The sequence below is a fragment of the Opisthocomus hoazin genome, chromosome 12, assembly GCF_030867145.1.
Source record: "Opisthocomus hoazin isolate bOpiHoa1 chromosome 12, bOpiHoa1.hap1, whole genome shotgun sequence".
In the NCBI taxonomy this organism is placed as follows: Eukaryota; Metazoa; Chordata; class Aves; order Opisthocomiformes; family Opisthocomidae; genus Opisthocomus; species Opisthocomus hoazin.
In genome coordinates, this window is record NC_134425.1 from 23,206,463 (window position 1) to 23,232,490 (window position 26,028).

The 26,028-nt window shown below is 57.3% G+C and overlaps 1 protein-coding gene and 1 pseudogene across 1 annotated transcript in view; one reads left to right on the forward strand and one right to left on the reverse strand.

Annotated features, from left to right (window-relative positions):
• The first annotated feature begins 2,031 nt into the window (after nucleotides 1-2,031).
• On the forward strand, nucleotides 2,032-4,798 carry LOC142362809 (uncharacterized; annotated as a pseudogene).
• Nucleotides 4,292-26,028, reverse strand: part of CFDP1 (craniofacial development protein 1) — a 67,403-nt gene continuing 45,666 nt past the window's right edge. The window contains exons 6-7 of the mRNA XM_075434245.1: nucleotides 10,231-10,389; nucleotides 4,292-5,035 (exon numbers count right to left, since the gene is read on the reverse strand). Of these exons, the coding sequence (XP_075290360.1) occupies nucleotides 4,945-5,035; nucleotides 10,231-10,389 (250 nt within the window). The 3' untranslated portion in view covers nucleotides 4,292-4,944. The remainder of the gene's footprint in view (nucleotides 5,036-10,230; nucleotides 10,390-26,028) is intronic.

Below are 26,028 nucleotides of genomic sequence, written 5' to 3' on the forward strand. Positions count from 1 at the left end.
CTCGCCGGCACCCTTGGGAACGGCTCCGAGCTCCTCGGCCCCTCTCCCGCCACCGCAGCCGATCCCGCGAGGACACGGTGCGTTCGCTTCCCCGAGCCCGGCGAGGGCCCGGCAGCGAGGGTCTCTCCTGGGATCCCCGGGGTGAACCCCCCGCTGGTGCCGAGGGGCCACGAGCTCCCCACTTTAGTGCTCCAAAGCAGCCGGGATTTTATTTTCCCCCCTCCCCGCGGCAACACTCGGCTCGAAGTGTCCGCCGTCGATTCTTCATCCCGGCCACTTTCGGTGCGTCGGAGCCAAAACCGCTGCTGGCATCTGCTGCGCGCCCGGAGCTGGCAGCCGAGCGCCCGGGGCGCGGCGGGGCACCCGCAGCTCTCCTGCCAGATTCCCCCACCCCCAGAAAAAGGAAAATGAAATGCCGAAAAGAAGATAAAAATGGGAGCGTCACGGGCGCCCTGCGGCGCTGGGGATGCTCCGGCACGGGCGGGCGCAGGGCTGGGTGGTTCGGGATGGATGCTGCTGGGGATGCAGGTTGCCCCAGCAACGGCTGCTATGGAAAACACCTCGCCGGTGAAATTTCCAGCCGTAGCCCTGTGTCCGTCCGTCATCGTCTTCGAGAGCGTCCCCGGTGTCCGGCCCCGCAGCGGGCAGGCCACCGCCGCGTTGGCGGGGTCTGTCTGCGCCGGGACCAGCTCTGTCTGGCTTTTCCCGCTGGGTCCTGACGTGGGAAGGTGTCGGAGGGGTTTGGGGGAGTGTGACGGGTGGGCGTGGGACCAGGGGAGCAGGCTGTGCCATGTTAATTGGCACCACGCCATGTTAATTAGCTAACTGCCGATTAATGCCCAGCCGTGGTCGGACGGGATGCGTTTCGGTGACCCCACTCCAGGGCACAGCTCCGGGACATCCCGGGTAAGGGGGTGGCACTGGGACACCGGCGGGGCTGGAGCCGTCCCCAGCAAGGACCAGTGGCTCCAGTCAGGGCTGCCCGCTCCTGCCCGCGGCCCCGCCACTTCCGTCCCGCAGAAAGCTCCTGGAGCAGCAACAGGATTACACGGGACTGCGTCTCCTAGCAGTGAGCGGAGAAATAAATCCTGTAAGGCAGGGTGGGATTTATTAGACTTCGATATTCTGGAAATAATGAGGACGGTTCTCTCGGCGTGTAACACCGCGGGACCCAGCCGGATCACAACAAGGGTTTATCCCCTCGCCTTCCCGTGGCGCTGGGTCGGTTTGTAGCTGTGGAGAGGAGATGGCGGGGGAGACTGCTCGCCTTTCCGGAGAGCAGGATGGTGGGGCACCCCCGCGTCTCCCGGAAAGCCGAGGCGGAGCGCGGGCCGCGGGCTGCCCCAACAGTAGTGGCTCTGTTCATCTCCCCGTTCATCCCCCGGCGCTGATCCTCGCCCCCGGCCGGGCTCGCTGCTGGGAGCGGGAAGGGCTGGCTGCGGTACCGCGCAAGGATGCGCGGAAAAGAGGTGGGAGAGGCTGAACACCACAGCTTGGAGAAGGGGATGTGGTCCCCCCAGCATCTCCTCCTGGGCATCAGCTCTGCCCAGGCCGGGTCCCCACGGCGCGGCACACCGTCATGCTCGCGGCTTCGCTCCGTGGCTGCTCAGCCAGACCCAAACCCCGACAGGGTCCTTGGGATGGCCCACGGGATGCACGGCCGGGGCAGGCGGCTCCCAACCTCCTCCCACGCCGAGAGCCGGACATTTATTCCCACATCCCTATCGCCGAAGCAGCTTTCAACGCTCGATGTGACCTCCCTGCCCGCGATTCCCGCGGCCCCATAACAGCCTCCCCAGAGCCCGCTGAGCAGCTCGATGGAGGCGAGCCCGCGGGCACAGGTCGGAGGCAGCCGGTTCCACCGCAGCTCCGGAGCGCGGCCGCGGCGGCAAAAGCCCCGACCGTCCAGGCACGCAGACACAATCGCTGCCTTGTTAAAAGCACAAGGGGCCCCTTCAGGCGGCCGGGGAAGGGGGAGCTCCTGGGGGCGAGGTGATGCTCGGGGCATGAGGGACTCCTCGGAGGGCCAAAATGATCCCGAGCAAATGGCCCGGCTGGGTCCCGACCCACGGAGGACACGGGAGCTTCCCGGAGAAGGCGGCTCAAGGTGGGCACGTCCCAAAAGAGGGACCTGCATCTCCCAGGAGCTTTGCTCCTGCCAGAAAGCTCAGGGCTGGCAGGGATGCTGAGGGCTGGCGGGTGCCAGGGCCACCCCCTTTCATGGGCAGGCGGCTGGGCGATGGAAATCACGAGCGGAGTGGGGTTTGGGCTTTTTTTTTCTTTTTTTCCTTCCTAAGCAGCCAAGCCGTGTTTTCTGGAGCCCTGCAAATCGCTCCTCGTCTTCAGGAAAGAGAGGCGAGGAATGCACGATCCAGCCGCGCGCAGAGGAAGCCGGGAATCAGCCCCAGGCTGGAGGCTGCCTCCCGGCCGTCCCACCGAGCCCGTCCCAGCTTGCTGGGCCGGGAGCTGGCACTGCAGCCCGGCACCCTCCAGCCGAGCCGAGCTGGGCAGCCGCGCTGCCGTGAGCCAGGGAGCCCAGCAGAGATGGCAGCCGAGGCTCTCGGCCACCACCATTAAACCGCCCTTCTCCAGCGGGTCAGGTTGCTTCCAAGATCTCAAAATTTTCCACATTTGCTCAGCTGAAGGGAAGGAAAAACCCCGGAGAAGAGAGGCTGGAGCGCTTTCAGAGAGCAGTGCTGGGCTGGCGGGCAGGATCCCCCACCCTGGGATCACCGATTTTCCCAATTTACCCGTGCGCCTGTGCTGGCCAGATGCCACCAACACCCCCTCAGCCCGCGTGTACATCCAGAGCCACCCCCGAGCCGCCCGGAGCCCGATGCCGCTCCAGAGCTCTCTCTGGGCACAGCCCGGAGCTCTTTATGGCTTTGGATTTAGTGCCTCTGGCCGTTGGGATCTCCAAAGGTTCCCCCCCGTTGCATCACCGTTCAGCTCTTGCTTATGACACAGCGCACGGAGTCATCTCTCCCATTTCTGGACCCCCAGATGCTGGAGCAGAACGAGCCCTGAAATGCAGCCGCGCCGGAGGCCCGACATGGCAGGCAGCAGCCGGGATGGCTGTGCCGTGGCCAGGACTGCGGTCGGCAGCCCCCAGGGACCCGGCCCATGTTGGGGTGCCACGACTGGAGCATCTCTCCTACGAGGAAAGGCTGAGGGAGCTGGGCTTGTTCAGCCTGGAGAAGAGAAGGCTGAGAGGGGACCTTAGAAATGCCTCCAAATATCTGCAGGGTGGGTGTCAGGAGGACGGGGCCAGACTCTTTCCAGTGGTGCCCAGCGACAGGACAAGGGGCAATGGGCACAAATGGAAGCAGAGGAAGTTCCAGCTGAACCCGAGGAAGAACTTCTTCCCTCTGAGGGTGACGGAGCACTGGCCCAGGCTGCCCAGGGAGGCTGTGGAGTCTCCTTCTCTGGAGATATTCAAACCCTGCCTGGACGCGGTGCTGTGCAGCCTGCTCTGGGTGACCCTGCTTGGGCAGGGGGTTGGGCTGGGTGATCCCCAGAGGGCCCTTCTAACCCCGACCATGCTGGGATTCTGGGATTCTGTGACCCCTCCCCACCTCCATCCGGCGTGCCAGGACCCAGGACTGTGGTTGTGGGGTGATACAGGGTGAGGAAGACCCCCAGTGCCCCCTCTTCTGCTCCTCAGCCCCAGCAGAGCGAAGTGCAGCAGAAGGCTTGGCAGCGTGTGGAGACAACACCACGTCATCACCCGCCGCTGTTCTGCTCCTGCCCGGTTCCAGGCTCGTTCCGGCAGGTCGGTGACAGCCCGTTCTGTGCAGCACAGGGCGCCGAGGGCAGCAGCTCCCCCCCAGCACGCCGTGTTTTGTTCTCGTCTATGCCGCCACGTGGCCGCAGAGCGAGGGCCAACTCCGCAGCGGACATGCGAGCCCACAGCCAAGACCACGCTCAGAGCTGCGGGCAGGGGCCAGCGGCAGCATCGCTCGCCTGGTAGCAGGAAGGACGGGGTTGTGCCGCTCTCCCCCCGGCACGGGCTGCCCCACGGAGCGGGCTCGGAGCATCCCGTGGGGAAAGGCCGGCCAGCACCTCTGTTCCGAGGACGCGCGCGGGCCGGACATCGGGAGCTGCTGGACTCCGCCAGCCAGGGCAGCAGGGATGGCCGAGACGGCGGCGCTTGCCCCGACCCTGAAGGCAGGCACCGGGCACCTGAGCAGGGATTATCACGACAGCGGTCAGGCACTCGTCACCGCACGCCGCCCTTCATTTCTTTGCCCTCTGCTTCCCGCACAAACCACGCCGCCAGCGCACACGGGTGTCGGGATGGGATACTTTATTCACGTGAACGCTCGGATCCTGGCCCGTCCTGCCTGCTGCAGCTGCTCCCATCTTCCTGACAGCGCGAACAAGGAAGGATTTCTTCATCAGCTTGCTTAGCCTCTCCCCAGCATCATCAGACCCCACAAACAAGTACAGACAGTTCGGCTTTGTCCGGGCAGGAGCGCAGCACGGAGGGGCAGGGAGAAGGAAGGGCTCCAGCCCCGAATCCCACAGCCTGTGCGTGCACAGCAGCCACGAGACCTTCCTGCGTCTCCTCTCTTGACCAAATACACCGGCCGAGCCTCACCCGGGCTCCAGCACCCTCCCAGCCCCCTCCTGCCGCCAGAAGCACCCGGGGTTGGCAAAGGATGGGTGCCACTGTCTCCTCTCCTTGGAAAGCCGCCTGCCAGAATCACGCCAGTCTCTTCTGTCACGTGCTGGACCGTTGAACCCTCAAAGTGCCCCCTGCCCACTGACAAACCCCCTCCCCAAACTATTACAATAAAAGGAAAAACCTGTACGTTGCGACCTACAGGCCGAGTCCTGGGTAGAGAACGGTTTCCGTGCCTGCTGGTCCGGCGGTGGCCGGCAGCCCCCGCCAGCGCTCGGGCACAGGAGGGAGCAGGGTCCCCCGCGGCCACCCCCAGCACATCAGGGCTTCATCCTGCTCAGCCTGAGGTCGCGTTCGATTTCGAACTGCCTGTGATCCACGCGCTCCAGGAAGGCTTTCCTCTCGATGTACCTGCAGGGAGACAACGGCGGGGGCTGTCAGCGCTGCCCGCAGCAGCCAGCACTGCTCCCAGCCCGGGGCAAAGCCCATCCGAGGGGACGAGCAGGGAGAGGAGGCGGCGTCTGCCTCCTCCATGAGCCAGTGATCGCACTGAGCGTCTCCTGCGGACACCAAAACTGCTCCGTGGCCTGCTGGGGACTTGTTGAGGTCTGGGGTGAGGGGTCCCCGTAGGCTGGAGCCACGGGCTGGCTGCTTCTGCTTCCAGATCTTTTCTCTCACGGCCGAGAAATGACCCTCACGTTGACTTGGAGGGGCTCAGGGCAGGTCCTCGGCAGGAGCGGCCGCTCTGAGGCTGCCCCGGCACCCCGCAGCGAAGCCCCTCTCCAACCCGGCCACAGCCACGCGGTCCTCGCCACGAGCCAACGCCAGGCTCGGGGAGAGTTGGGGACGCAGGCAGCGTCACCCAGCACGGCTGCAGCCGCATGGTGAGCAGGGCCAGGGGCTTCCCAGCCACAGCCCGGCTCCCGACCGCCGCCGAGTACGGCCTCCCACCTCCCAGCGAGGCACTGAGCGCTGCGAGGAAGACGGCAAGCACGCATGCACCTGGAAAAGCACCTTGCCGCTCATTAATGGCACGCAGCTGAATTTTAATGTACTGTGCTGCAAACCCTTGCCACAGCTAGCCCGGGGCTGTGCTCCTAATTAACCTACAGAGGGAGTGAAATTGCAATTCAAACCGGGAGCTTTAATTGAATCATCACAATTGTTTTGCGTTTGTTCCAGGGTGGGCAAACGGTCAGCTGTTGTGACAAGGTCACCGTGCTTTGCGCCGGCATGAGACGCACAAGCCGCCGCCTTTGGCTTCTCCACCGGTGACCAGAGAAGCCCGGTGCTTGAAAGCCGGAGCGGAGGCCGCAGGGAAGAGGAGCGTGGCGGGCTCCGTGGGGCTTCCAGGCTCCCGGCTGGCTGGCAGCGTGCACACGGGGAGGCCGAAGCCCCCTCCCGCCGCCCGCAGCGGTCCCTCGAGGACAGAGGGGCTCGGCTGCCTTTGGGGACGAGGTCTCCGCTTTCCGCCACAGCCATTGAACCGGCGCTGGACGTGCTCCCCGCACCGGCGCGCCTTCGCCCTTGCTGCGGGGGACGGCCCCGACCCTCCTGCCCGCTCAGTCATCAGCGGAAACGAATAAATCCAAATCCATTCCGGCGAGCGATTCCCGCGAGTGGATGAACAGCCCCGCGCGCCCCTGCTGCCACCCCGCTCCCGTCGCAGCCCGAGCCCGTCTCGCGCTGACACGACCGGGTCAGCTCAGCCCGGCCGGCTGCGAGGAGTGGTTCTTCTGGGGCCCTCTCCCCGCGCAGGAAAGGCGGGCAGGGCAGCGTTGCTTCCCTTCGGCCCCGCGGCCAGGGAGGTGACCCGCTCCCGGAGAGGCCACGGGAAGGAAGTCGGGGGGGGGGGGGTGTCACGTTGTGGATCGCAGCGCGTCACATCGCCGGGGCTGTGGTTCGCCTCGGAACGCCAACCACAACCCCAGCCGGGAAGGCCAGGGACCGACCGGGGTTACTGCCGTCACCCTGGGAGCACCCCGACCGCCAGGCAGCAGCAGTCCCAGCCACGGAACGCAAAGCTCCTTCGGCCCCTCTGCACCTCCCTTCTCCCAAGCCCAGCAAGGGGTCCGTGCCTCCTCCTCCTCCTCCTCCGCGGCTGTGTGCCTCTCCAGCGGGCCGGGACGCGCTCCTGGGGTTCGATACGGATCACGAACCAGGAATACGGTCTCACGGCTGCAGCCAGCGGCTCTGCACCGAGGAGGAACTGTGACGTTACCCCGCGGCGTTGTCCTTGGCCGGGCACCGAAAAGCACGGCGGGGGCCAGCACAGCCCCTGCACGGCACTACCCATGCGTACACCGGGGTTGGTGGGGCACACAGCCCGCGGACAAGCCCGGCCGGCTCGTACTGACGTGTCAAGCAGGGAGGGAGCGGGTCTGTGGGGTGGGCGCGAGCCCCCCTGCGCCCCAAGCCCTGCGCCCGAGCCACGGCTCCGTCTCTGGTCGCCCCAGCGGCGAGGCACTGCCCAACGGCCGCGCCAAGCTCATGAGCGAGGTGCAAACACCCGTCCTGTGCTTGTCCAAATAACCTTTGCTACCCACATCGACGCTGGCCTGTGAATGATCAGCCCATGTGGACACAGGGCAGCCGTGCGCCGCAGCCGCGGAAGGGAAGCGTGTCGGGAGAAGCAGCTGTCGCTGCGAAGGAGGGCAGCGGCAAACCGCGCCAGGGACGGTTCCATTGGTGCTGCCCGTCCGTGTCGTGGTCACCCAGCGCGCCCGGCGCAGGGCTGCTGCCCCACTGGGCCTGCCCTACAAAGGCGGCCCAGTTATGAGGCCGCTGCACATTTCCATTTATGAAGCACAGCGGAGAGACCGAGAGTGGAGGGGACAGCTGCCTCGGCTCCTTACTTCAGCCCCTCACTTCGAATCCAGGACAGGCGTCCAGGATCCGACACGGTCACTGCGCAAGCCTGGGTCCCGCTGCCGGGGGAATGCAAATCACTGGCTGGGGATACGAAGGGCGGAAAATCAGAGGCACGGGTGGGCACAGCCACGGGGCAGCACGCGTCCCCTCCCTCCGCCTCGGGAATCCTGGGGCCAGGCGGCAGCTGGCTGATAACTGGCACCAGCAGCAGAGCGACGCGGCAGCCCCGTTGCTTACGCAGCCGCTGGCGTGTTGGCCGAGCACGTGTCTCTGCCGGAGAGGGGCCGGGGAGGCACGAGGAGCTCCGGCCCATGAACAGCAGCTTCTGCGAGGGCCCCAGGAAAACGAGAAACAGAGCCTGCCCTCCCTCTGAGCGACCAGCAATGCCTCCCGCTTTCCTCGAGACAGGCGTGGACCATTTCTGCAGCGCGCAGGCACGCGTGGCGTTGGGCAGATGCTTCCAGGAGCGAGTCATGGCTTTCCTCGTCAGGCAGACGTTTTTAATTGCGAAGCGGGACACGCAGGGACCAGAGGTTTCTAACGCACAGGGACAAAGGCAGCGCCCCACTCCCTCCCGCCCGGGTTGCAGGGTTAACAACCGCTCATTGCGATTTTTAGAGACGTGTAAATGATTGCCCAGTGAAGGGTGAGCGGAGCCGACGTCATTAAAGGAGAAGAGGCGGCTGCAAGGGACAACGGGCTCCCGCGAGACGCCCCGCAGCTGGCAGCAGCTGTCCCCCGGGCAGGCTGGCAGCAGCACCACGGCCGCTTACAGGTGGCCTGCGCGCAGAGACGCACCGGGCTGCGCGCCCACGGGTGCTCGGCCCTTCTCCCTTCCTTTGCCTCGAAGGCGGATGCAATTCACTGGTTAATGCCCTCACGCTACGTGCCTGGCTAGCACAAAGAGATTTGTCAGGAGCGTCAAGAGTTATCACAGCATCACATTTCTCGTTTGCTTAATGACAAAAACCACCTGCCAACAGCCCAGGGGATTTTCTAGCCTGGGATGTGACGGGCAGCAAAACCCAAAGCTGCCCAAGCTTACAGACGCTCTTAAAATTGCTGCTTTGCCTTGCTCATCTTTTCAATGTGCTGATCCCTTCTTCAGCCTTCAAGGACCGTTACGTTAGCCTCTCTGGAAAGGCCTGCCAGGCATGAAGAGCGAGCTGTCCTGCTTGTGCAGGGTGGGAAAGGAAACACCACTGGCCAAGAAAGGTTGATGTGCTGGGTTTGAACACGCCAGAGAAGCCACAGAATGCTCACGCAGGGCAGCCTGGCCTGTTCTGGGTGCGTACGGCCCAGCGGAGATGATGGACCCTGATTCAGGCTCATTCCACCAACTGTGGAAAGAAACAGCGTGTCTCAGCAGTTGGCAGGAGATGGCCCGGACTTTAATGGTGGTACTACCGCCATCAGCCCAGCCCAGAGCAGCGAGAGCCCAAAGCTGGTGACATACTTGGCAGTCGCTCAGATGTCTGCGTAGGGCAAACTCTCACTCCGCATCCCATCGGGACAAGCCAGCCAGGTGCCACAGAGAGCAACAGGGCTCTCCCAAAGCAGCCTGCAGCTCCTGATGGGGCTTCGTGGGAGAAGCTCACCCTCCTCCTCCTCTGTCTCAGACAGAGCCCGGCACACGGCCTGGTTCTGCCTCCAGACTCCTGGCACGGGTCATTGCAGCGGAGAGCCTCACGCACAGGGCTCTGACTGTGACACTGGCCACGCCGCAGACGGCACCGGTGATGACCTGGTGCACACCCATCTGCGATGGAAATCGCTCCCCTCCTCGGATTTCAAGGATCTCAGGGGACCACCCTGTCCCCCTCCAGCACTCCTACTGAATCCCTCTCTTTGTTCAAGGGCGAGTGTCCAGAAACAGATATGATGGAGAAGGGTGCAAGGCCGAACTCAAAAAACCCAGCAGTTAATCTATCTGAAATACAAAATCCAGTCTGTTGGAATGCAGAAGCTCGGAGTTTTTCCCGCAGAGTGAAAGAACAGCTTACAATAAAAATACATTTTATGAGCTGTCCAATAAGCAGGTTACGTTTTCCCAGAGCTTAGCAAAGCACTTGCAGTGGAAACGCCGCTTCTGATCTTATTATCCCTCCCTGCAGTGCTCGTTATTAACTTTCTGTTTTATTTACAGCATCGCCATTTACTTTTACGACACTTCCATTAACTCCATTGGAGTGAACGTCGCCTGACGCACACCATCAGCGCCCAGTGCTGCCATAATCTTTAACGCACCTTGCCAGCTGTGCTGGGTTTGCCTACGTCACTACGCAGGAGGAGGGGGGACAGACGCAGCTGGAACGGGTCATTCGAAGAGCGGAACAAAAATCATACCTCCCAATTTGAGACTTTTTCTTTTTGTTTTTCTTTAAAAAAAAAAAAGAAGAGGGGGCAAAGGCAATTGCGTTTCCTCGTGGGAGTGCTGCATTAGACTGGTTCACGCTGCATCTCTTGCCGCTTCGCGGGAGAGAAGATAAAGCACAGCCAGACTCTACTTTGGCTGGACTTGAAGAACTCATGAGGTTCGCAGAGAGCAATAGCTGCTGGCAGACTTACCTGTCTCCCTGTGATACCTAGAGCAGCTACCGGCTTTATGCACCCCTAGAACAAATCCCTAAGAAATCCCATGGGTTTGCTGAACTCTCTGTAGCAAGCGAGGGGTCCCTACATGTATATGCAGTGGTGGGAAATGCTGGGCTACTACTAGATAAAGTCCCTCTTACCCGTCTTTCCCTCGGTTATGGATTGCCAGCTCCTCCACAATCCCCTCCTCCTCCTTGAAGTTCTCCCAGTCCAGTTTAGATTTCTCCAGTGTGCTCATCTTCTGCTTTTTGGAGCCAATCTTCCCCAGGAGGCTGCTCATGCCGCTTGGCCTCTTCACCCTGACGGAGATAAGGGAACAAATGCTAAATTAAATGCAGGGAGACGGCATCAGTTAGCAATTAAAAACAGAGCTGAGAAACGCCACGTGTGAGAGCGGTGGCCTGGATGGCGGCGAGCCACCTCCACCAAACAGATGGCCACCAACTCCAGGCAGCCCGTGAGGTCGCGCTCCCGCAGGTCCTGCTCCGCCGCTCCCCTGGAAGCGGCCGAGTTCATTACACACGTATCTCAAGTGCTCGCTTTGTGTGAAAGGGCTTTTTCATTTCTCTTCTGAGGAGAACAGCAAGCTTTCAGGCCAAAAGAGATCATTAAATCATCTGGTCTGACCCCTTGCCTACACCAGGCCAAGCCATTCTGCTGATCACCTCCGTGCTAAGCCCGGTTCTTTGTCTTCAGTTTAAAGCGTTGTTTTCTGGAAGGGATCCAGCCTCCGTGCGTCACCAGCGCTGACAACACATCTAGGAATTAACCATTTCGTTGGTATTGACACTCCTGCTTTCAGCTTGATTTTGTCTAGCTTTAGGTTTTGGTTTGCCGCTGCTTATTCTAAATCTAAGAGTACTTTGGTGCCCAGGCCGGTCTCGTTAGTAACGTACTCATACACCGTAACGAACTTACATCTGAATATTTTTTTTGACAAACAGACAGAGCTCTTTCTGCCTCTCATCAAAATGCATCTTGTCCTAGCCCGTACATCATTTCTAAGGTTCTGTCCCCCTGCTTACGTTTCAACAGTCTTTGAAGACGGGGGCACCAGAACCGCATGTAACCCCCACCCTTCTCCTGATCGCACATCTGTTTCTGTCCAGGGATTGCCTAAATCCCCCTAGTTACACCATCACACGACGCCTTCAGTCCCTGGGCACGTGCACTGCGATCCCGCACCATCTCCCAGGTCCCTGTTTAGCACGAAAACCACCTCGGTCTTTCATCTCCCTGTTCTTAGAGGACAGAAATCCCACCCACCTGGCGGGGCCCCCAGATTTCCCCTTTATGCTGGGAAATGCACACACAGAGACTCGGGTCAGCTGGGTCACCCTCTGAGGAAGACAATTCTCAGGGCCAGGAACCCGTAAAACAAACTGGTGTTAACCCCTTCTTCAACGCCTCCAGGAGAGGGGGGCAAACAGTGTCCCATTGAACTCGTGTTTACACACATTCCAGAGATAGCTCTGGGTCTGTGGGGCCTTTGCCTCTGCAAGCAGCCCGAGAGGGAAGAGGAAATGATTCTCGTTCCAGAGAGAAGGAGGAATTTGGGGAGGGGGGGCCCAAGGAAGGCAGCCAGGTGAGCGCGGCAGGCTGCTCTCCATCAGTACTCTCTCCAAGCACGTCCTGCCCAGGGGCAGCTGTTCTCGGGAACGCATCCAAAGCTGTCCTTATCGGATCATTAGCGTGGTTTATGCTTCCATAATTTGCAAGCCTCTAAAGGAAAAGAATTCTGCAGTTTATATGGAATTAAATCAAGGGAAATAACATCTTTGAAAGCCTCAGCCAGAAGATTCTCAATGCAAGAATGGCTGGCCATGGTCACTTGGGGTTGCAGCTTCCTGACATAGATATATTTGGGCTACAAACCCTGAATTAAGAGCATCTTGGCAGGCTCCATAGCCACTGGGAAAAGCTGCATGCCCTTCCTCATACGGCCTGGCCAGAGGAGCAGAGATGTCCTAGCACCTGGCCCTCTTCTTTCTTTCAGTCCCTGGCCACTGCTGCAGAACGTGCCAGCAGCCAGCACTTGTCACTCTGCGGGGACACAGAGCAAGCTGGATGCTCTTTTGCTCACCTGTGTCCCTGAACATCTCATCATCTACAGCCCTCCACATCATGATCACACAATAAAAACCCGATCCTCGCTCAGCCTCTGATTCTCCCTGATTTTGCAGGACACGATGGCTCTGAGTATCCTCATCTGCAGGGAGCAGGAAAGCGGTACAAGGGGGCAAAACGTGCAAAGACGTTCTCAGCACAAGATGAAACGGGAGGGACTCGGTTCCCACACCTGGCTATCCCAGAGTACACGCGAGCCTTGCACAACCACCAAACCCAATAGCAGATGCATGTTCAAGTTGCGAGGGAGTGGGAGGGGAGGAGATGTGACAGGTAAGAAGGCAAAACTGGACAAAATATGGGGCAAGCATGCCCTGTGGCCGTCCCCGCAGAGCAGCTGCCTGGGAGGGAGAGCCTGGTGCTCGCGCACGGCAGCTCCTCACGCTGCACCGGGAGGCCTTGGGACTTAAAGATGCTCTGAGACAGATCTAGAGCAGTGCTGTGTCTGACCCAGCTGGCAATGCTCCTCTCCCCCTCGCCTGGCAGGCACAAGGTGTTTACATTAACACACAGTATTCACTGACACATTTCTCTGAATACACTTCACTTTCCAGACACACTTGTGCTAACAATTCTGCCGACCTTTGAAGTGGGAGACGTGGGGATGCAGAAATGGAGGGTGCTGTCCCTTCTCCCTACGTGTCTCCTCAAAGGTTTCTGGGGGAAAAGAACCCTGATGGCGTAAGAGCTGTCTCATGGGTCCACTGGCACTCACAGCTCACCCGCATCCGCCAGCCCTTCCGTGGGTGGGAGCCTGTGGCCATGCTACTGCCGGGCTGCAGACAGGCCTGGCTCTGCAAAAGACACGGCACGCACCTGCAAAACCCACCTGAAGCCATTTTGGGATCTCTCCTGGGTGTCAGAGGTAGGCCCGCCCTGCAGAGCAACAGGCGGGCTCAGAGGCAAGGTTGCAGATGCCAGGACTGACGCCTTTTTGGTTGAACTTCGGGCTGTCAGTTGCTGGTGGGGAAAAGCTGGGTTGGGACAGGGGCCAACAGGCCAGGCTGGGCTGCAGCGCACGTCCCTGCACGAAACATGGACTGGGACATGCTGACAGGCAACCGCCATCCCCAAACTACTGCAGAGGATATCCATGAGCAGAGGGAACCAAAGGCAAGATGGTTCGTGGCTAGAGGTGGAAGCAGTGCTGGCTTCACAGCAGGGAGCAGGGGCTGCAGGCTACGCAAAGGTTGGTCATCACACGTCTTATCTCCCACGGGAATTCCTGGCGTAAATTAAACCTCTACATAAATGCCTATAAATATCTGCAGGGTGGGTGTCAGGAGGACGGGGCCAGACTCTTTCCAGTGGTGCCCAGCGACAGGACAAGGGGCAACTGGCACAAACTGAAGCACAGGAAGTTCCAGCTGAAGACGAGGAAGAACTTCTTCCCTCTGAGGGTGACGGAGCCCTGGCCCAGGCTGCCCAGGGAGGTTGTGGAGTCTCCTTTTCTGGAGATATTCAAGACCCGCCTGGACGCGGTGCTGTGCAGCCTGCTCTGGGTGACCCTGCTTCGGCAGGGGGTTGGGCTGGGTGACCCACAGAGGTCCCTGCCAACCCTGACCATGCTGGGATTCTGTGATACATGCACACATCTATCTGTACCAGCGCTCAAGGGCTCTGTATCTCCTCTTGGCCATGGATCCTAGGAATATCCCTTAGCAGATATAACTCATCCCATGTTTGAAGCTACAGAGTCTAGGTTACGAACATGGACCTCCATCACGGGCTTCCAGATAGCCCCAAGAATACATGCAAGTCAATGGTCCCTTCGAGGCAAGCAATTCCAACGGAACAGGGCGGGCTATCTTGCACCCTTGTGTTGATGACTACTCCAAAAATACTGCTAATATCTGGTGTCAGCCCCACGCTGGAGGCGGGCGCTGGGCTGGATGACCTGGCTCTGCTCCTGCCTGGACAATTCCGTGCTGCTTGCAGCAGGACCAAGCCTGGCCCAGGCAATGAGACGGAGCCAGGCACGGGCTGAAGGACGTGTTCGAGTCTGCTGCTGAGTCTTCACTCTGTGCTGAGCCTTTCATCACCCTGAATAAATCCAACAGCAAACTTGGGGGTGGGAATTCCTATGCTTGTGCCAAAATGAAGTAAATGAGAGACATTAAAGTCCAATTAAAAACTTGCTTGGCCTTAAATGCCTCATCTGTTTAAAAAGCAAGTAAAGGGGCCTGATTAATTGCATTTGGTGCCAACGAGAGGAATTATTACCCTTTTTGTACTCATTAAGGGTATCTGCTGTGGCATCTTTAATCACTAAGGCATTTAAAAGAGAGAAAGTAATTTGCTAAGACATAATGGATCCTGGGGATGAGGATCAGGACAATCGCCTATTTAGGACACAAAGACACGCTCTTACTTTCCACGATTAAAAAGGCACGGCCCAAATCAGCCCCTCAACCAGCAAATAAGCACGCTGGCCAGCTCTGCCTTGGTGAGGGGACTGCCCTGCACCCATCTGATGTCTCCAGGACAAGGACCGTGCCTGTCATCGCCCGACACGATTGCACACGGGACTAACAGCAAGCCAGGGGCTCCACTGCCGTCCCACCACGGGCAAACACGCTCTGTATTCCTGACCTTAACAACAAGGCTTCTTCCCCTCTCAGCGCGAGCCGGCAGCCCGACCAGGACCTACGAGAATTGCTGCTATACGAATGATAAAGTGGCCCCGTCACACATAATCCCTGCTGTCCTGTACCGTGAAGGTTGGCAGCGTCTGGGAAACGCATGCCTGCCTCTAAAGAGGCAGACTTCATCACAAGCTTTGCAAAATCATCTGCAAGCAACAGGAAAACAGGGCTACAAAGGTCTCGCAGCGCGGCCCAGCCAAAGCAAGACAAGTTCCTCTCCCACCCACCCAGAGGTGGGTGCTCTGAAGGCCTCCTGACACCAACCCCACACGCACCAGAGGTCTTGGTACTTCATTAACCTTTCACTTATGTAAGATTTCCCCAATGACTAAATTTCCTTGTTCAGCCTATGACTTCTTATCTTCTTCCTAGTAGCTACTAAGAACAGATCATTCCTTCACTTTTCACAGCAGCCTTTTATGTCTTTGAAAGCTTTTTGTATTGCCCTCCCTGCCCAGCTTGCTCTTTCCTAGACTAAACAATCCCGGGTTCTTTCAGGCTTTTCTCATTCCTCACGGTTTCCAGCCCTCTGACCACTCTCCCTGGACTATCTGCTATTGGCCCACGTCTTCCTCGAAACGCAGCATCCAAAACAGGAAAGCAAAGGTCCAGCCATGGCTTTACCGGCACCGGGAGCAGAAGGAATACTTCAGATGCCTTGTGAAGCAGTCCCCTATGACGTCTGCCTTTTTCACAACCGTGTGACAGCGTTGACTCATGTTGAGCCGGTGATTCACTGAGATTTCTGTCTGCTCTGCTGCTGCCAAGCCAGTTATTTCCTTCCTCGATGCGTGCAGATGCTTACTGCTACCCAAAGGCAGAGCTTTGCACCAGTCCTTTCGCGCTGTTCCTCCTGCCTGTCCTCACGTTTCCCTCGACACAGCGGATCTCGGATGCCTTCGCAAACCAGCCTCTCCTGTTCACAACACCCCATGCCGCAGCTGCTGAAGAGTAACAGTGGGGAAACTACCTCCCACCCTTGTGAAATAGCAACGGACATAATTTAGCAGCTGAACCAGCACCAGTTGGCCAAACCAGACCAAGGTGATGGCCAGAAGCAGGCGGGGACCAGCAGGGTCGGACTGCAGGAGGAGCTGTGACAGTCCATGTTGTCCAACTCCAAAGGACACCTACTCACGTGTTGATGGAAGAGCCAGCAGCGTCCCCAGGTGCAGCCTGACCTCCACCCTTGGGGATCACAAACCCTCCGCTGCTCTGCTTCTGCTGGCGCGTGCAGACCGCAAACCCTGCGCTGCTTCTCCATCCGCCTTGTGCCATCCCCCTCGTTGCGGATAACAATGGCTTCTGGAGCGAGAAGGTCCTACTGCTGTCTTCTATCAATACTTCTCAGAAGGGCTCAATTTGTCAGAAGCAAACGCTGAACACCAAGTAGGATGTTGGTGATGCTTAGCTAAAACCCCAGTGCTCCCCCGCCCCCCTTCTTGCTACGTCATGTTTTGGGGAAATAGCGTGAGCAAACACACTGAAGAGGACAGCCACTGATGCACACAAATCATGAGCGAGACGCTCGTTTCCCTCCCTTCACGAAATCCAGCCCCCCGAGCCCCTGCCAAACGGAGTGGCTAATAACCTGTGTTGTCAAGGAGGATCTTGCGACAAAGTGGCTGCTGCAAGACTTGCACAAAGAAGGACAATTTTTCAGGTGATGCTGATTGTCCCAAGGCATTCTGCACACCCTGCAGCTGCATGGTGGAGGAGACAACAGAGGGAAGCATCTTCCCTGGCCTCATCACAGGCTTCTGCAGCTCCCAGAGCAGAGACAGTTTGGTGCCTGGCACACTATCACCTTCCAGCGCACACCCCAAACATCTGGTGACTCTCCATGAGGTGCTGCAAAGCAACCTTTCTTTCTGCAGAAATAAATCTGGACCCACAGAGACGACGCGACGGCATCAGCAGGAAATCTTGCAAGGCCAGGAAAGCACCTGTGCCTCCTGCCCAGCCTGTGCACACAGATTATCAAAGCAATCACCTTTACCATTTAAAAAGGCAGTTACACCTACAACCTCAAACCTTCCCTTTCAGGGAAGGCTCAGAACTAGGCTGGATAGTTTGCGTTGTGCATTAGACCACGCGACCACTGCAACGGGCAAAGGCGCTTACGCTGCCTGGCGCAAGAGGACGAGCAGGAGGCATCTGCTCGCGGGTGCTTTGGCACGGCTGAAGGGCTTCACAAGTCTTCAAGCAGAACCCAATCTTCGAGCAGAGAAACCCAACTCAAAGGCAGGCTAGAACACGAACCGCTTCCCTGCTGGCTGCCTGCCTACCCGTCGCATCCCACTATCAGCATAGGACCCCGGCGAGCAAACGTCACCACGTGTGGAGAGATGGCACTTCAGGCCGCGCAGCCCTGAGACTGTCATGTTCGTCACCGAGCCCCGGCTCTCCTGCAGCCCCTCTCCTGCCCAGCTCCCTTCCCCGCTGGAGCCTGGGATATTTACTTGCAGCCCTGTTCCTGCCACCCCAAGTGCTTCGACGGCAGGGATGCAGGTGACAAACCGTGCCACTCGGCAAAGAGCAAAGCACGAGGTTTGGTAAATAGTCCTATCTATTCCTGCCACGAACCGCTGTAAAGCTGAATAGTTTCCTTAACGGCAGGAAATGGTTCTCATACAAACTAACCACAGCTGGGCAACTGCCGCAGCCAGTAAATACTTTCATTCTAATAAAGTGGAAGATTCCTGCCCAGCGCACCACGGCTCACCCGCCCCGCCATCCTCCCTTCAAACACCACCGCGTCTGGGTGTGTGAGAGCCGTTGCGCGAGGAGGGTGCATGCAGAGACTGGGCCGGTGGCCCAAGTGCCGTCTCTGCTGTTCACTCCCAGCCGCTCCAACCGTCTTCCTCAACGGAGCAGTGAAAACGCGGGCGAGGAGGAAGAGGGGTGCACAGCAGGCAGGGAAGCGCGGTGCCATCTGCTCCTCGGGGTCAGGCTGGTGCGGCTGGACGGAGCGGGCGGCAGCAGAACGATGGTGCCCGGTATCGCCAGCTTGCAGGAACCTGCCCCGGAACGATAAAACAGGTCTTTCTCTGCAGACCAGCTCCGCCATCCCTCGCCCTGCGCAACTGGCCAAGAACAGGAAAATCTCCCAGGCCAAACCCAACCGCATTTCTTTCTGTTTTCCCAGCTGGCATCGTTTCCCAAATGGGCACTCGGATAGATGTGGAGAGCAGCCCAGCTCATTCCCAGCCCTGCCTGTCACAACAGGTCTTTAAAAAAACAAACAAGAAAGCCAAACAAACAAATATTTAAATCCCTGATGGAAAAAAAAAGCAAGTAAGGAGGAAATGCAGATGAAAGCAGGGGTGGATGCTGCTGGAGGGCTGGCAGGGTGGTGATGATCCTGTTTGGATGGCAGTGCCCAGGCCTGAGCAAATGTGGGGTGGGCTGGCAGGGAGAGGACCGCCTGATTCCCACCGCTTGGCCAGGGCAGTGCCGCCCGTGGAGCTCGCTGCCAGCTCAGACACTGGTGCCTGTCCACGTGCTCTGCTTGCTAAGCTGGTAGCAGACACTCAGTATTTCAAGCACGCGTAAACTGAGCCAAAGAACCTGCCTGAAACGCTCTAGGAGTAGCAGTGATTTTTGAGGCAGGGTTATGAACCTGTATCTTTGCAGTGAGGATCGCAGAATCATAGAATCATTAAGGTTGGAAAAGACCTCTGAGATCATCAAGTCCAACTGTCAACCCATCAGCACCCTGTCTACTAGACCACATCCTGAAGTGCCACATCCACACGTTTTTTGAACCCCTCCAGGGATGGGGGCTCTACCACTGCCCTGTGCAGCCTGTTCCAGTGCCTGACCACTCTCAGTGAAGAAATTTTTCCTAATATCCAGTCTAATCTCCTGGTTATATCCCCTTCCCCCTTCGCACCCTGTTTAAAGCCCTCTCGATGAGCCCTGCCAACCCATGAGCGAGAATCCTCTTCCCTCTTTGAGACAGCTGAATCAAGCTTCTTGCCCTCTGAAGAGTGCCATGCACCAAACCACCAGGGAAAAGCAGCCACGACTGGGGCAAAGGCTATCTGGCAGTGCCACGGGGCACGACGGAGCAGGCAGCTACATCCAAAGGTGGCGAGAGACGCAAGTACATTGGCCAAAAGGAACTATCCTGCCTGCGATCCTGTCAACAGACTGGGGCAAACTTCTATCTATCATGGAGGGCTTTGCTGACAGGAGCAGTCAGCGGCTCCCAGTGAAAATACTCCGTGCACAACTACCCTTGCAGAAGGCGGTCTGACTGCAGCAGGGCCAGCCTGAAGTACTTACAATGAACAAGCAAACGTGGGTTTTAACTTGAGCTGACAGCGCGAGTAACCTCTGCTCAGGCTTTTGTTCAGGCTTGCCAACCCAAGTCAACCCCAAGTTGCTTTGCCATCACTGCTGTTGCAACGCAAGCTTGCAAAATCTGAAGAGCTAAGCCGAGTTCCAGGTCCTTTCTGGTTTCTGATGTCACCCCACGCCTCCCGAGACCTCAGGACAGCCTCACGGTGAAGACTCCTACACGAACACTGACACGCACAGCTTCTCTCCACTTGTAGGAAGTCTTTGAGGCCAACAGCTGTGCTGAGGAGGTAATCCAGGATGATCACAGCACAAAGTAAAAGTATCATTAACATAACTTGTCAGACACATACGGAAGAGAAGGTGTAACCTCTCCAGAACTGAGAGCGATAGCTCTCCTTCCCACAGCTGGGGTCTACGCAGAGAAGAGTTTAAGGCAGAGATAAACAGGCCATGCTGGGCACGGACAGCCACAGAATCACAGAATCACAGAACGTTAGGGGCTGGAAGGGACCTCTGTGGGTCACCCAGTCCAACCCCCTGCTGAAGCAGGGTCACCAGACCACCACCCCCCGGCAGCCCAGCAATCGAAGCCTGGCCGAGCTGATGTGGCTTCCATCAGTGTGGAGAGGCAAGGGCAGATCCAACAGACTAAATGCACGCATGAGGACTGCTGCAAGCAGCCATGGGCACAGCTGATGCTTGGTGTCTACATATAGTCAGCAGGGAAGAAAGATTTGTCACAGGGGAAAAAAACATGTCACTTTGACCTCCCAGCGAGCAACTGCCCTCCAAAGGGTGATGCTCTGGTATTCCAGCTACTGGTTTATTGCTGGATTTCTTATTAATCCAGTGCAGCGAGTTTCTGTGGGACTTTACAAGCTGCTCAGTGCTGCTTCACTCTGGCAGGGTGCACCTCACCTCCAGGAGGGAAATAACTGTCACGGTACCAGCCTATGAATAGCAAAACTGATGTGCCAGGTCACGGGCTTGCAGAGCATCACACCACGGCGTGCCAGCGGAGATCCCAGTTAGTGACTTCTTTTCTGCCGCACTCTCCAAGATACACAAACACTTCCTGCTCATCTCCATGCCACGAATCAAGCTGGATGGGCCTTTTCAAAGTGCAGGGCTGGAAAAGCAGACCTAAGGGCGGCCTTGCTCCACACCAGGACAGCACAGATGTGGTACCACCTCGTTCTCCAGTCGGCTCCCCAAGCTGGGGAACAACCCAGGTGTAAACACACAGTAATATGGCACACACGAACATAGTTATTCAGGAACAAAAGCAGAGCTGGGTCTCCATGTATGCCAAGAGGCGAATCTGGTGAGCAGGGGAGAGAAGGGATGCTTTGGCTCAGGAACGGCAGAGAGCAGCAGCAGTAACACACGTGCGCGGCTCTGCTGGAGCTGGCCTCTCCTCAAGCAGGTCCCACCCCATAGCATCTAGGCCTGCACCCATCTCTGGAGGACCTGGTGGAGAAGTACGGGCTGCAGACTCAGTTTATACGCTCCGGAGGACACGCTCATCACGAAGCACATCAGCTTGTGGGGAGCTGGCTGGCTCAGACAGGTCCCCTTATCAGCAGGAAGGGCTCATTAGCGAACGGACCAGGGTTTCCTGCGCAGGACCGAACCCTTTGTGCAGGGACTGCTGCCATGGAGAACCTGCTTCCTAACAGCCAGAGGAAGCAAAATATTTTCCTTGGGCCTCTGAGACAGAGTTGCTACGGGGTGGCTGTCAACAAAATGAAGTCGCACTTGTGGAGCCGGGCAGCGCCCGCCACGCACGGGCTGTTCCTGCAGGATCAAGGTACTCCCGGCAGCATCACTGCCTGCCCCCAGCGCCGGGGACGATTCAGAGCGGCATAAGGCCCCCTCTGTACCAGTATAACCGCAGCTGCCCTCTGGGCTGCACTGGCAGAACTACTTTAGCAAAACCAAAATCTCGCACCCTCCTAATCAGTATGACATTGTGCGGAGACCACGGCTCGCTCTGGCTCCCCTCCAGCCCAGCGCACAGACGGAGGCTGTTTCAGGAGCAGGCTCTCCCAACGCCTTTGCAGCGGGCCAGCCAATTACATTACAATATCCGCGTATGGAGCTCACCAGGAGCTTAACTGAAAGAGCTGTAGCATTCAAATGACTTTTGATACTATGAAGATGTTAACGATTCCAACCCAGCGCTAACCGGCCCTGTCTGAAGCTCGGCTGATGGGTAAGGACCTGTAACTTGGGGTTTGGTCAGCAGCCAAAGCTACACCCCTGTTAGCTCAGCACAGCACCGCAGCCAAGTCCTGATGGAGTTGCCCCTTCCCAGCTGCAAGCTGCAGCAGCTCCTCCCCTGAGCTCTCCTCCACCCAGGGCATCCACGCCACACAAAGGAGACCTGCTCCGGCCACTGAAGAACCACATACACACACAAGAACTCCCAAAACTGTTCCCACATGGACTCCTTTGCAGCTGCACAGCGCTGCTTGCATGTATTCTTTTTACTGAAAAAATATTATGCATGCTCTTCCTATACAATGTTGCTCAAGTTCTGTAAATATTTAGGAATAATAAATGTGCCAGCTTCAGATGGACTTTGCTACCCCAGCACACCCACCCCACTGTAAGGCGGCAGGCTGCAAGTAATTTGGTATCCTAGTGCTGCTGCTGAGAAGGGGCAAGAAATGCCCTTTACAAAGCTGTAACCGTCCCCGCTGTGTACGCGCCTGTGGGGAGGAAGGTGCCCTGCTTCTACGTGTCTCATTTCTGATCCAATGCACAGGAACTGGCAAAACCGCACACGCAGGCACAAGGTGCCAGCGAGCTCACACCCCTACGTGGCTGTGAGACATCTCACACCCCAACAGCAGGCAAGAGCAAAAAAGAAAAGTCAGAAGGCACGATGTTTTTGGTACCCACATCTACCAGGTTGATGACCCGAAAGCTGGCAGAAGCCTCTGCAGGTCGGTACCTGTGGCATCTAGCATGCTCGCTGGGCTACAGTCCGGGTCACACGCCGGAGCATTTCAGAGCAACACCCTGTGTTACGCCCATATTTAGCCATGGAAATAAGTGTGAACTTGATTTTCAAACACTTGCAGCTCTCACTGACTTCACTAGATTCAGTTGAGAAGTTTCAAACAAAACAACAACGACCACAACTCTGGGCTGGGACCAAGCACAGACCATTTTTATCTTAAAAGGCATTTGTTTGAGAACATTCAGAGCTGCTAGAACCAACAGCGCTAAAGTTATTTCACCGTGCAACCTTAAAAACGTTGACAGCTTTGTCTGCGAAATGACACAGATTAATTGGTGACCAATCCTTAAAAAAAAAGAATAGCTAGAAAAAACTTGCTGGCAAACTGAGGAGAAATTCTTCCTCCCTTCGGAGGCTGACTCCTTCCTCCTTTGTCTAACAGCAGACCTTTTGTTCGGGATTTCAGTTGCGAGCAGCCCCGAGGTACGCAGGGAATGTCTTGGTTATGACGAGCCCTCCAGACTGGTGCGCGGACTCGGTTTGAATCGGCAGAGCAACCGCTCCAAATCACGCCTAAGAAGTGCTGCTAATGGAATTGTTCCAGCGCTAACGGGATTTCAGAGTGAATGCGCGCGGACGGCAGAGCAGCTGCTGTGACTCCCAGGTCGCTCTCGTCAGCGTGGTGGGCCACGCAAGGAGGATCTAACACCCCGGCCACCCTAGCTTTGAGAAAACAAGCCCCCGTGTCCCCCCAGCAACGCAGAGTTCCGTCCCTGGGATTCACCGACAGCCCCAGCGTTTAGTCCCGATTAGCTTCCCACTGTATCAGCTCCAGGCCAGGCTTTGATCAAGCCGAGGTGAGCAAGCCAGGACAGAAGCAGGGCAGGACCCTCCCTCCTCCCCCAGCAATTCATCTGACAGCTTTAAGAATAGTACGGATTAAAACAAACACGCCGCCTTCCACTGGCAAACGTTGGCCAAGCTCAGCGGCCTAGGACAGGGGAAAGTTCCCAGGAAATTGAGTCAGGGTGGACGAGCATCGGGGTTCCCTCGCACAAATGCATTGCTGCGACGAACGACGAGCACCAAGCTCCAGCCCGGCGGAGCGGCTGTTTTGCAGCGTCACGCAAGTTAATAAATAGCATGAATATAACACATTATCTTCCAGTGGGAAGCACGGCCTGGCAGCGTGCGGGACTACTGGGGACAATAAACATTTGGGCACTGTGACAGGCAGCCATAAAACAAGAATGAGGGTTTGATCACATTTAATTGCTTTTGGGAAGGGTAACTTCACCGGGGTATCCATCACAATCACCTTCCCTTCCACAAAACTGTCCCACCACAGATTAAGAGCTGGTCAAATAATCCAGATCAAAGAGGGTGTTTCAGGGGGTAAGGAAAGGAGGGACATACCCTAAAAGCTTTAAAGATGTTTGCCATATAAAATCTGAAGTACAACCCATGAGAAAGCGGGCAATAAAAAGTTAACTGATGAAAGGACACGCTTTTCTTCTCAACTACAACTTTCTAAGGCTGGTGGCTGCAGAAGCAGCTCAGCAACAAACCAGAGGACAGAGCGGAGAGCCCAAAATACATGTAAAAGGAGAAACTAAGATTATCCCATGTTTTTTTCCAGGGCTTGACTGAAGTGTTTTGAATGCCTGAGGCTGGCAAGGCCACCTCCGAGCGCCTTCCAGCTTTGGCAGCAGCCACTTAGCAGAGCTGCCCTTCCTCTTCCCATGGACCCACCTCCCTGGAAATAGATTTCCAATCCCCAGAGGAGGAACGTGGAAGCAGCTGACTTCTCCCAGCCGCAGGCTCAGTTGTCTTCTTCCAGCTGGAGGCGGGCAGAGGGGCAAGAGCAAGGCTTCCCTTCCACCCACGCAAAGCGGGAGGCTCCCAAACCGATTTTGCAGCTCACATCCACCCACCAAAAGCTGCTTGGGAAGCCAAAGCTCTCACTGAACGTGGGGACCGCAACCCGGCAGGGCTCCCACTACCTCCAGCAGCCCCATGCAGAGCGGGGTGGCAGGGCCGGGCTTTTCATGACACATCATCTCTGGAATTCGCTGTTGAGCGTCCCGCAGCCTCTGCTCCGTACGATGCCAGAGCCGCTTCTCAAATCCTGCATGACCTACCAGCTGCCAAGGGCAAACCAGCACGGCATATATCACCCCGAGAGGAGACAAGATCAGCAGGCTGCTGATGAATGGACAGATGCTGCGCAAAGCTCACTCTGGTAGTCTTGGTTGGAGGGAGCAGGCTCAGGTCCCCGGCTCTCCCAGACAGCTTGCGTGACCCCGGGCCGCTCATTTCGTCCTTTTGTAGCAAGACTTTTGTGTCTCGGGAGGCAGAGCGCCATGCGGCAGCGCTGAGCAAGGCAGGCAGGCTGCCAGCTGCGGATTCAAACTCCTCCAGGGAACTGTAACAGCTACGCGGTAAACGCATTAACCATGGGAACAGCTTCCCAAAGGATGTGGCGGATCCCAAACCGTAAGCCTTTCCACTGCGAGTGGCTGCCTCTTTCAAAAATGCAGGCTGTAGTTCAACCGCAGGCGCTCGCAGGGAGCTCCCAGGGAACGCCGCGAGCCCAGCGAAGGCAGGAGCTCGGACTGCGCGCCCCAGCAGCCGCTGCTGACCTTCAAGCGAAGAACCCACAAAATCCCTGTCCTCTGCACCTTGCAGTGGCAATTCAAGACTCTTCTTGGCTATGCTCCTTTTCCAGGTCTCTGACAAGCCCAGTTTTCCGCTGTTCCCGCGATCTGCGCCAGGCCAGCTAAACTCCTTTAGACTCGACTTGTTGAGTAAGCCTCTAGACCTTGTCACCCCTCTAGCTGGTTTTGTTTGGGGTTTTTTTTGTTTTTTAATTACAAATCAGATCTCCTGGTGAAAGTTTCTCTGTCTCTCTGCTTCAGATTCTCTTTCCCTGGCACTGGTTTCTTGGTGACACTCCCAGATGAGGACTAGCGAAAACCTTCGCAGCATGCAGTACCCAACGACCCACACTGCTAGAGACAAGTCCCCCATCACCCTGCTGGTTCTCAGGTCCTGGGGAAGATTCCTTGGCACGAGAGAGATGAGATTGAGCCTCACAGCAGCGTAACCCCTCCTTTTCTTCGGACTTCATCTACGATAACTGCATAACAGGTCAAGGCTATCACGCTCTGCCTGGGAGCTGCCTCAGGGTACCCCGACACACGTACTGCAGTGTGCCGAACGATGCCAAGCACCCAGTTACATGTGTATTCAGAGTTCCCTCCTGTCCAACCAGATGCCTCAAGCTGCTCCAAAACATCTGGTGGTTTCCAGCAGTTTGCAGTGGAGAATACGCCTGCAAACAATTCTGATGCGTTTCAGAGGCTACTGCTAGCAAAGGGGGAGAAAAACACATTTGAAGGGAGAAGAGAAGTAGGGATGACAGGGGAGAAGCAGGGATAGCACTTCACTTGACTGAGGTCCACCAAAACCAGTCTGTGCTCATCAGGGAGCAGGAGCAGCCTGGTGCTGTGCACCCCCCTGACTGCAAACCCCGCTACAGGGCTCTCCAGTGCCAGGACCAGCCTCTGCAAACAGCGAGGAGGTGACGCTGACCATCCCAGGAGAGCAGCACGCAACAGGAAACTTTCTGCAGGAACACAAGAATTCCCTTATCTGCCTCCATCGCAGTAATACCTGGGTAAAGTGTTCTTGTATCTGGACTGCAGTCGGGCGTTTCAGCAGGCCTGCTCGCAGGTCTCTAGCAACACTCGGCTGACCCACACGCATACCTTGGCAGAAAGCCTTACTGCATCGTATACATACTCATTCCTCCTTTTCTTATCTCTCAGCTTTTGAATTTCTACTTCTCTCCAAGGTCTATAACCAGGGATTTGAGGAGCTGATTTAGA